The sequence below is a fragment of the Cherax quadricarinatus genome, chromosome 21 (genome assembly GCF_038502225.1).
Source record: "Cherax quadricarinatus isolate ZL_2023a chromosome 21, ASM3850222v1, whole genome shotgun sequence".
NCBI lineage: Eukaryota > Metazoa > Arthropoda > Malacostraca > Decapoda > Parastacidae > Cherax > Cherax quadricarinatus.
Window position 1 is genome coordinate 31,756,832 of NC_091312.1, and position 12,450 is coordinate 31,769,281.

Sequence of the window (12,450 nt, forward strand, 5' to 3'; positions counted from 1 at the left end):
AATTTGAGAAATGTTCAATGCTCGCGATGTTATGAAATTTTTAATTTCCAAGAGTTTAATGAGCCATTAATTATATTTTTGTAAGAGTTTATGCCAAGCTGGTCATATTGTTAGGTTCTTGTCTATTAATTTCCTGCAGAACTTTCATTAATAACTTCAAAGTGACTTATCCGATCGGCTTCAAATTTTCAACCATAGTCAACTTTAAGTAGCGGAATGTTGGTGAAACAGTTGACAGTTACAAGTGCTCCTTCTTAGTTTTATGTAGACCATTCCCGAAGTTAGTTTCCATGCAATAATTTCAGAAAGCCTCGTATGATTATCTTCAAAATTTCAACATTTATGTAACCTACTTAGAAGGTTGGTATAGTTAACCAGTGTGTAGGTGCCATTCTGCAACTTTCTCAAAACGGTATATTAATATTTTGCATTTACGTAAATGGAGGATGCCTCTCTATGGGGAGGGGGGTGGGGGGTTGACATGATGCTGATGAAAAGCTTTTGATCCAGGGAACCGGTCTTATCCTCCCTTGGATCGAATTTGAATGCCTCCCATGCTTTAGGTGCTATATTACGCCTACGGGTTTAGCGCTTCCCATTGATGCCTGTCAGATTTTTTTATTTTTAGTCTGTAATGGCTGATTCATTGTTTGAAATGGATAAAAAAAATATTTAGTGTTAAGTGCAAATTTTGTTGGATTCTGTGTAATAACTGGAGAATGCATTTTCTGGTCGAGTTCAAACTTTTATTGTTTTCCTGAAGCTTGGCTTTGTCTTGATTTTAGGCTGTGCAATTTTCATTGTGCCAATATTATTAAACAAATAGGTTAGCATGAAATAACTGGAGAATAACTCCTTTGATCAGAACCAAGTCAGGGTTCGTCTTTATTGGACTATCCTAGCTTGAATCTACATAATGTACTGATATGTACACATACATGTATGTGTGTGCCCTTAAGACCACTAAAAAAAATATCTGCACCCAAAGCCTAAATAAAATTGGCGTACCTACTTGTATACTTATTTGGATGGATTTTTTTGCTTGTGCACGTCCTGATTTCCCTTTTTATAATGGAAGAATTTAGAAAAATTATGAGCGGCTTCAAACTTGTACTGAAACGTTTGAACTAGTTTTGGGCAGTGTGTGTCCTAATTTCCCATATATATATATGTGTGTGTGTGTGTGTGTGTGTGTGTGTGTGTGTGTGTGTGTGTGTGTGTGTGTGTGTGTGTGTGTGTGTGTGTGTGTGTGTGTGTGTGTGAACTGGGATATTAGTGACTTTGTGATAACTTCTGGCTTATTTCAAATCCGGGGTTATACAGTACATGGAGACCTGTCTCACATCACCGCAACCGAATTACAATTTTAATTGTTATTATTATTATTAGTGGTAATATGAAGAATTGCTAATCTCATAGAGTAATTAGGAAAGGTAATCAGGGTTTATCCACGAAAGGAGAGAACAGGTGCAATTCCTTGAATCGAAAACGCTTCAACCGCATTATTAATATAACTGGTTTAATGAGGGGGAAGCGCTTAACACATTAAGAGGCCATACAAAGCCTGCAGAATAGGAAGCAATCAGGTTCGATCCAAGGAAGATCCAATGCCTTGGATCAAGAGCTCACCGGCATTAAGGGGTTCAGCTACATGAAGGCCCCTTAAAGAATATATTTGAAGAAACTTCAGAGTTGTTATAAGAGACTAGTTAGAACTTGTATGAAAGAATCCCTTTTGGAATACTGATCATGTCCTCACCATCCACACCAAGTCTGCCAGCGCTGCTTGCCTGGCATACATAACTGAGGGTTTAACCTCCATACTCTGTGATGATCAGTATAATGGGTGTGGCAGGCTGACATAACCATCTTGCGATTAGTGTGGCAGGCTGACATAACCATCCAGTGATGTGTGTGGAAGGCTGACAACCATCTTGTGATGTTTGTGATAGGCTGACATAACCATCCAGTGATGTGTGTGGAAGGCTGACATAACCATCTTGTGATGTTTGTGGTAGGCTGACATAACCATCCTGATATGTGTAGCAGGCTGACATAGCCCTCTTGTGATGGGTGTGACAGGCTGACATAACCATCCTGTGATGGGTGTGGCAGGCTGACATAACCATCCTGTGATGTGTGTGGCAGGCTGATACAGCCATCCTGTGATGTCTGTAGCAATCTGACATAACCTTCTTGTGATTTGTGTGGCAGGCTGACATAACCTCTTTGTTTGATAGGTGTGATTCAACATTTAGATAGTAGTTTAGTTTATTATTTTGAGCAAACACGGAGACAATGATGTGAACCAGTCTGGTGCTTAACAGAGTTCACTGTTATGAGTGTAGCTGTCCTTAGAAATACTGCCATATCTGTTCGGAGTCATAACAGTAGAAACATCAGAAAATATGTTTGAGCCAGCACCAGCCTGGTTGATCAGACAAGCATAGCCCAGGGTCGGACTGCGGGAGTAGGAAAGCTCTGGAAGTCCTTCAAAGGTACCTTAAAGTATAGGCAACATTCACATCATCTAAGATACACACAAGTTATCCCGCACTGAGAGCCGGATGAGGTAAAACATTTAGTAGGGATAAAAATTTACTTAAAATGCAGGCGAGTGTCTCAGTGATGCCTCATATCAATTAGTAGTATATTTTGGCTCCGGGAAGCTTATTTTGATGGTGATGCAATTTTTTTGAATTAAATGCATTTTACCTTTTAAACCAGACGTATGATTTTTAAGTTTGCACATTTTCGGAATTAATGTTAAAGTTTACCTACAGAGTTACTGTGGAGAATGGCGTCAACGCGGATGTTGATAGTTCGAGGGTCACTACTGCTGAACGCTCTGCTGGTGCTGTATCTGTGTGTCTCCTGGTTCTCGACTAGTCCAACTAGACACACTGCCCTTGCCACACACTCACTCCGTACCCCTAGCCCTCTAGATGTACACCATGTTGATTTTGAAGGCATAGACACTGCCGAAATGGTCGGTGGTAATGGCGTGAGCCAGGATGCTGTACCCCTGGAGGTTCCGCTACCAGCTGCCCTGGCCAGTGATTTGGGTGACAGTGAAATGCGTGACATATCTCTTGGTGGACGGCGAACACTGGGGCAGCTACCAGAGCAGAGTCTGCAAGCAGGGGTAAAGCAGCTACTTCCAGGAGCCCTAGAGCAAGTGGTTCAGGCAGGGGTAGAACAGATGCCACTGAATAAAGGTGTAGAGCAGAGCCTTCACGGTGGTGTGGACGCTAGTGCAGGAGAGCAGGAGGAACCTCCGCGGGAGGTACAAGAGAGTGCAGGAGTAACGGAACAACTACTGGAACCTCTTGCTATAGAGCCGCCTGACCCTCCGCTGGACTCCCTGGAGCGCAAGATATATCCAGATTTAAGAGAGTGCTCGACCAGACCACAGCGACCATTCTACTTCCAGCGGGGCGACTACTGGGTTCTGGAGAACTATATTCCCGCCGCACTCTCCTTTCGCTGTGACGAGTCCATCACCTACACAACTCACGCTGACTACACTTTTCTGGACAACCTGGAGCCTCTCACGTCCCGCTGGCAGGTCAGTCTCTGCGCATGTTTTGATGATTTCACACCTTGCTCTAATATAACATTGCTTTCCACCACAGTGAAATCGGTAGTTGCATATTTCTTAATAAAATGTTTAGTCTCAAGTTGTAAATGGTATGGTAATGCCGACAAAGTGTGGAAAAGGACACTTTGTGTAAAATTAAGGACATTAGAAGAAGCTTCGCCACGAGAAGCTTCAGTGTTAAGACTGATGAAGTTACTCGTGGCGAGACGTTTCCTTTAATTAATATCGTGAATTGTACACAAATGTCTTTTTCAATGTGCTTGGTTTCACTACCATTCCAATACAAAAGTTGGCTTTTTATCATACAGAAGTGCACGTAATAAAATCTACAATTGCCGTGAAGTGAATACAGGAAAGAGTAAGGTGATGAGGATAAAAAAAAATAGGTAACGAAAGATCTGATATCAGATTAAAGGGAGAGGGAGTATGGAGGAGGTGAATGTATTCAGATATTTAGGAGTGGACGTGTCAGCAGATGGGTCTGTGAAAGATGAGGTGAATCATAGAATTGAGGGGGAAAAGGTGAGTGGTGCACTTAGGAGTCTGTGGAGATAAAGAACTTTGTCCAGGGAAGCAAACAGGGGAATGTATGAGAGTATAGTTATACCAAGGCTCTTATATGGGTGTGAAACATGGGTGGTGAATGTTACAACAAGGAGAAGGCTGGAAGCAGTGGAGATGTCATGTCTAAGGGCAATGTGTGGTGTGAATATAATGCAGAGAATTCATAGTTTGGAAATTAGGAGGAGGTGCGGGATTACCAAAACTATTATCCAGAGGGATGAGGTGGTTTGGACATTTAGAAAGGGTGGAACAAAATAGAATGACTTCGAGAGTGTATAAATCTGTAGTGGAGGGAAGGCTGGGTAGGGGTCGGCCTAGGAAAGGTTGGAAGGAGGGGGTAAAGGAGGTTTTGTGTGCGAGGGGCTTTGATATCCAGCAGGCGTGCGTGAGTGTGTTAGATAGGAGCAAATGGAGACAAATGGTTTTTAGGACTTCATATGCTGTTGGAGTGTGAGCAAGGTAACATGAAGAGAGTTTGGGAAACCGGCAGACCGAACTTGAGTCCTGGAGATGGGAGGTACAGTGTCTGCACTCTGAAGGTGTGTTAATGTTGCAATCTTATAACTGTAGTGTAACCGCACCTCTGGCAACACAGTGATGGAGTGAAAGATGAAAGTTCTTCTTATATATATATATATATATATATATATATATATATATATATATATATATATATATATATATATATATATATATATTTATATTATATATATATATATATATATATATTTATTTATTTATTTATTTATATTTATATAAAAGTCATTCCGAACAGGTAAATCTTGCGATTTTCGCTTAAATAGCAATGCTCTTTTTGCCGAATAAGACAAGCAAAAAGTTGTGTATGCAATAATTTCCCCAAAAAACATTTTGAACCTAACGAAAAAAAATATATATATTTCATTGTATTTGTTTATTATTAAATTATTGTAACCTTATGTAAAATATACTTATTTGGATTAGGCTAAATTATATTGCGCTTGTTATAACAAAGTTAGGTAAGTTTTCTAAAGCTCTTTTGGTACAAAATTAATAATTTTTACATTAACATAATTGAAAAAATTATCTTTAAACATATAAAAGAAAATTTTAGAAAGGACTTAATATTAAATGAGTTCTTGCTAATTGACCAGTTTTATCTATTCGGCACGACACACACAAACACAAACACAGTTTTAAGACGAGGTATGATAAAGCTCATGAGCAGGGAGAGAGAGGACTTAGTAGCGACCAGTGAAGAGGCGGGACCAGGAGCTGTGTCTCGACCCCTGCAACCACATATAGGTGAGTACACACACACACACACACACACACACACACACACACACACACACACACACACACACATATATATTATTATTTTTTATTAGCACATCGGCCGCTTCCCACCAAGGCAGGGTGGCCCTAGTAAGAAAAACTTTCATTATTCATTCCATCACTGTCTTACTGTGCTTACACTACAGTTATAAAACTGCAACATTAACACCCCTCCAGAGTGTGGACACTGTACTTCCCATCTCCAGGACTCAAGTCCGGCCTGCCGGTTTTCCTGAATTCCTTCATAAATGTTACCCTACTCACACTCCAACAGCACGTCAAGTCTTAAAAACAATTTGTTTCCATTCACTCCTATCAAATACGCTCAGGTTTGCTTGCTGGAAGTCCAAGCCCCTCGCACACACAACCTTCTTTACCCCTTCCCTCCAACTTTTCCTAGGTTGACCCCTACCCCACCTTCCCTCCACTACAGATTTATACTCCCTCGAAGTCAATCTATTTTGTTCCCTCCTCTCTATATGTCCGAACCACCTCAACAACCCTTCCTCAACCCTCTGGATAATAGTTTTGGTAATCCTGCACCTCTTCCTAATTTTCAAACTACGAATTCTCTGCATTATATTCACACCACACATTGCCCTCAGACATGACATCTTTACTTCCTCCAGCCTTCTCCTTGTTGCAACATTCACCACCCATGTTTCACACACATATTAGAGTATTGGTATAACTATACTCTCATAAATTTTCTTCTTTGCTTCCACGGGCAAAGTTCTTTGTCTCCACAGACTCCTAAGTGCACCACTCACCCTTTTCCTCTCATCAATTCTATGATTCACCTCAACTTCCATAGACCCATTTCCTGACACGTCCACTCCCAAATATCTGAATACATTCACCTCCTCCATACTCTCTCCCTCCAGTCTGATATCCAGTGTTTCATCACCCATTTTTTTTTGTTATCCTCATCACCTTAGTCTTTCCTATATTCACTTTTAATTTTCTTCTTTTACATACCCTACCAAACTCATCAACCAACCTCTGCAACTTCTCTTCTGAATCTCCCAAAAGCACAGTGTCATCAGCAAAGAGCAACTGTGACAACTCCCACTTTGTGTTAGATTCTTTATCTTTTAACCCCACACCTCTTGCCAACACCTGTGCAATCACTTCTCTTACCACCCTATCTATAACTATATTGAACAACCATGGTGACATCCCACATCCTTGTCTATGGCCTACTTTTACTGGGAAATAATCTCCCTCTCTCCTACATACTCTAACCTGAGCCTCACTATCCTCATAAAAACTCTTCACTGCTTTCAGTAACTTACCTCCTATTCCATACACCTGCCACATTGGCCCCATATTCACCCTGTCATATGCCTTTTCCAAATCCATAAATGCCACAAAAAGCTCTTTTCCTTATCTAAATACTGTTCACCTATACGTTTCACTGTAAACACTTGGTCTACACACCCCCTACCTTTCCTAAAACCTCTTTGTTCATCTGCTATCCTACTCTCCATCTTACTCTTAATTCTTTCAATAATAACTGTACCATACACTTTGCCAAGTATACTCAACAGACTTATTCCCCTATAGTTTTTGCACTCTCTTTTGTCCCCTTTGCCTTTATACAAAGTATCTATGCATGCTCTCTGCCAATCTCTAGGTACCTTACCTTCTTCCATACATTTATTGAATAATAGCACCAACCACTCCAAAACTATATACCCACCTGCTTTTAACATTTCTATCTTTATCCCATCAGTCCCAGCTGCCTTACCCCCTTTCATTTTACCCACTGCCTCACGAACTTCCCCCACACTCACAACTGGCTCCTCCTCACTCCTACAAGATGTTATTCCTCCTTGCCCTATACACGAAATCACAGCCTCCCTATCTTCATCTACATTTAACAATTCCTCAAAATATTCCCTCCATCTTCCCGATACCTCTAACTCTCCATTTAATAACTCTCCTCTCCTATTTTTAACTGTCAAATCCATTTGTTCCCTAGGCTTCCTCAACTTATTAATCTCACTCCAAAACTTTTTCTTATTTTCAACAAAATTTGTTGATAACATCTCACCCACTCTCTCATTTGCTCTCTTTTTAGATTGCTCCACCACTCTCATAACCTCTCTGTCTCTCCATATACTCTTCCCTCCTTGCATCACTTCTACTTTGTAAAAACCTCTCATATCCAAATTTATCTCCCTTACTACTCTCTTTAGATCATTCCACCAATCTGATGTATTTGTGGCCCCTCTATAAACATGTACATCCTGAAGTCTACTCAACAGTCTTTTATCTACCAATACATTGTCCAACAGATTGCTGTCATTACACCCTACGTCATATTTTGTATACTTATTTATCCTCTTTTTCTTAAAATACGTATTACCTATAACTAAACCCCTTTCTGTACAAAGTTCAGTCAAAGGGCTCCTGTTATCATTTACATCTGGCACCCCAAACTTACCTACCACACCTCTAAATGTTTCTCCTACTTTAACATTTAGGTCCCCTACCACAATTACTCTCTCATTTGGTTCAAAGGTTCCTATACATTCGCTTAACATCTCCCAAAATCTCTCTCTTTCCCCTACACTCCTCTCTTCTCCAGGTGCATACACGCTTATTATGACCCACTTTTGACATCCGACCCTTATTTTAATCCATATAATCCTTGAATTTACACATTTATATTCCCTCTTCTCCTTCCATAACTGGTCCTTCAACATTATTACTACCCCTGCCTTTGCTCTCACTCTCTCAGATACTCCTGGCTTAATCCCATTTATTTCTCCCCATTGAAACTTGCCTACCCCTTCAGCTTTGTTTCGCTTAGGGCCAGGACAAAAACCCTTGATGTGTGTATGTATATATATATATATATATATATATATATATATATATATATATGCATGTGCATGCCTGTGTAGTGTGACCTAAGTGTAAGTAGAAGTAGCAAGATATCCAGCGTGTTTATGAGACAGAAAAAAGACACCAGCAATCCTAGCATCATAAAACAGTTACAAGTTTTTGTTGCACAGTCATTTGGCAGGACGGTAGTACCTCCCTGGGTGGTTGCTGTCTACCAACTTAAATGTTAAATGTTAAATCTAATATATTTTTCTTTATTTTCAGATTATTAATATGTCTAGAGGCTGCATAATTTCACCAGGCATATTTTGTTATGTCTGCAGGTAATTCACCCCTTCAGATTCCATGAGCAACATTACTCCTTCATTGAAGCGCTGCTACTTTGCTTATTTTGGCTGCAAACTTGGAGACCAGGACAAACCATTTTCACCACACAAAGCTTGCAAGAGTTGCATCAGTAAGCTCCAAATGTGGTCAGTTGGAAAACCAATGGTATGGCGGAAGCAGATGAACCACCATGATGACTGCTGCTTTTTTATGACTAAAGTAGCTGGATTCAACAAGAAGACTAAAGATTGCATAATATACCCAAATATTCCTTCGGCAATAAGGCCTGTTCCACACTCTGAAGATATTCCTGTACCTGTGCCACCTAAGACATGGCAAATTTCACCAGAGTCTGATACCAATGATTCTAAGGAAATGAAAGTAGACTATGAACCACCAACAAATGACAATCCCAAACTCTTCAGCAAAGCTGAGCTCAGTAATTTGGCGAGAGACCTTAACCTTCCAAAAGAAAGTGCACAGTTGCTTGGCTCTAGACTGAAGGAACACAGGCTTCTAGCTCCTGGAGCAACATTCGCTAGGTACCGTCATCGTGAAGCAGAATTCACTCAGTTCTTTGACAAAGAGGAATCTTGAGTTTTCTGTTCAAATATTTCTGGCCTTATTGAACACATGAGGATATCATACAAAGCAGATGAATGGAGACTCTTCATTGATTCTCCTAAAAAAAGTTTAAAGACTGTACTCCTCTACAATGGCAACACAGCTGCATCATTGCCAGTTGGCCTTAGTATCCAAATGTCAGAAACTTCCGCAAATATGAAGACACTAATATCAGCAATGACAATTTTCTCATTTGTAGTGATTTAAAAGTTATTGCTCTCCTACTATGTCTTCAAGGTGGATACACCAAGTATCCCTGTTTTCTGTCTTTGGGATAGTAGGGCAGACAGCCAGCACTATGAACAAAAAGACTGGCCACCAAGAACCAGCTTCTTACCCGGAAATCTCGACGTGAAAACTGTGCCACTAGTTGACCCCCCAAAAATTCTGCTGCCACCACTCCACATCAAATTAGGGCTTATGAAAAATTTTGTGAAGGCCTTGAACAAGAATGGAACTGCTTTCAAGTACCTGGAGCCAAAGTTTCCTCGTATAAGTGAGGGCAAGCTAAAGGCAGGAATCTTTGTTGGCCCTCAGATTCGGGAATTGATGAAGGACAAGCATTTTGAGGGAGCATTAGCAGGTGTCGAGGTGAATGCCTGGTTTTAATTCAAGCAGATTGTCCACAACTTCCTGGGAAACAGGCGCTCCCCCGAATATGAAAAAATGATCCAAGACCTGATTTCAAGTTTCCAACAACTTGGGTCTAGAATGAGTGTGAAGATGTACTTTTTGCACTCGCATCTTGACTATTTTCCCAACAATTGTGGGGACTACAGTGAGGTACAAGGAGAGCGGTTCCATCAGGATATTTGCACCATGGAAACTCGATACCAGGGCAAATGGAATATCAACATGATGGTGGATTGCTGATGGTCTCGATGCACAGCACAAGCGAAAATCAAAGTGGTCCTCCTTCCTTTGATTCAATATGTAGGCTAATCATCAGGAGCATATATTTTTAATAAAATTATTTGATTTGATTCATGTTGATTTGGAATTCATATGTTCTTGAAGCTAACAGAAAGTGCTTTTCCATGATTACTTGCCTAATTTTAATAAATTAACAATTTATTAAAAATTCACATTTTTTATCATTAATTTATATTTTATTCAAAATCCTTATGTGATATAGCAAAACGGTTTAGATATTTACAATTAGCAGCCCAAGAATATGTAAGATCGCAACCATGAATAAAAATAAAAATCAAAAACATTCCAAATGCATACCAGTGTTATCTATTAGTAGATCACGTGTATACTGGCAGGCTGAGACTTGTTACAAGGGTTCTTGGTCCCCCTGACTTGTTCTACTAGTACTTTATGGAAATAAGATTATTGTATACAGTGATATGTACTAAACGTGCATGGAGACTGGTAGGCAGTCAATTGTGATCTAAGTAAGGGGAGGGTAGCTACAATCTTAAGGTAATCAGGTACTGTATACTGTAATTCCTACGCGTTTACCGCTTCCCATCGATAATATTTATTAATTGTGGAAGATCTTTCGCAAATATAGTGAAGAAAATGTATACTAGTAGATTATGTATACATGTAGTCCTGTGAGGGTGGCAGTGTACCTCAGGGGATGACTTCGGTGCCTTCATCAACATCATACTCTACCTCTTGTGTATACTTTAGGGTCCTGTGAGTGTGGCAGTGTATGCTCCTGGGGATGATTTTAATGCCACCATCAACACTATACTCTACCTCAGAGACTGCTGGGCTGAGGGCATCAAGAAATATGTCACTTTTCATCTCTTCTTTCACGTCTCTCACAAGCCTAAAAAGGTAAGTATTTAGTTATTATGACTAGTTATACCTTATTGATGTCATGTTAATGTTGTACACTTATTTAGAATGAATATAAAGTTAGTACCATGGCTAGAATAATTCACTTAGGGGAGGAACCTTATGATGAGGTTTTGGTCCATCCAGGACCATTGCAACTTGACAGCTCTTCTAAGTGCAGATTATTTGTGAAACAAACAAGTGTAATACTGTACTTTGCAAAAATTTAAATATTGTAATGTACCTGTCAGATTTTGTATACTTCATGAATAATAACTAAGTCAATTCCAAAGGGTGAGGCTTCTTGATCCAAGGAATCGAAGGTACCCTTCCCTGGATCAAACCTGATTACCCTCCATTCCCCCATTATTTTTTTTACAATGCACCGGCTATCTCCCACTGAGGCAGGGTGGCCTATTTTTTTTTTTTTTTGCATGTAGTAATTTATACAGGAGAAAGGGTCACTATCCCCTTGTCCTCCAGATACTGCATGACCTTAATAGAATTAGCTCTCCCCATAAAATTTTCGTTCATAACTCAAATCACTTACTGTTCAACAGGTTCCATCTAGTGAAGAACTACTGAAAAGGAAGACTGACTGTGCACTAGAGCCTCCTCGGTGGACTAATGTCACTACATACAGACAACACAAGAAATTGTTGTATCCTGTCAACATAGCAAGAAATACTGCCAGACAAGCTGTTCAAACCTACTTTGTGTTCCCATCTGATGTGGAATTGTATCCATCAATAAATTTTATTCCTGGTAAGCTCTTTAGTTATTGGAATTGTTTTATGATAGCAATATAAAACTTTTTATTCTTAATAAAATTTTCACTTTGTTTTTCAACAAGTCGGCCGTCTCCCACCGAGGCAGGATGACCCAAAAAATAAAGAAAATCCCCAAAAAGAAAATACTTTCATCATCATTCAACACTTTCACCTCACTCATACATAATCACTGTCTTTGCAGAGGCACTCAGATACGACAGTTTAGAAGTCCCTCCAAGCTGTAAATATCCCAGACGTCTCCCTTAAAGTGCAGGCATTGTACTTCCCATTTCCAGGACTCAAGTCTGGCTAAATCTGTAAAAACTGTTGTGAATGATTATTTTACAAAGATTATAAACATTTACGAAAAAGATTGTTTCTCAACATTTTTAAAATCACTCACCTAACAGACTACTTTTCACGAATTTATTCTTATTTTTTCTTGGTTAATATTTTTTTTAATGATGCATCTTACAAATTATTTTGTTGCACCCTCTTCCAGCAGTGGTATTGCTCATCCATTAGGCTAACTAGCAATTCAGTATTATATGTAGTTTGTAGTCAGAAGTAGATATGACCCACTACAGTATACAGTAGAACCCC

General features: G+C 39.7%; 1 protein-coding gene across 1 annotated transcript in view; it reads left to right on the top strand.

Annotated features, from left to right (window-relative positions):
- Positions 1 to 12,450, top strand: part of LOC128689156 (uncharacterized) — a 214,123-nt gene that overhangs the window by 15,971 nt on the left and 185,702 nt on the right. Inside the window, exons 2-4 of the mRNA XM_070087441.1 lie at positions 2,784 to 3,568; positions 10,928 to 11,077; positions 11,638 to 11,842. Of these exons, the coding sequence (XP_069943542.1) occupies positions 2,784 to 3,568; positions 10,928 to 11,077; positions 11,638 to 11,842 (1,140 nt within the window). The remainder of the gene's footprint in view (positions 1 to 2,783; positions 3,569 to 10,927; positions 11,078 to 11,637; positions 11,843 to 12,450) is intronic.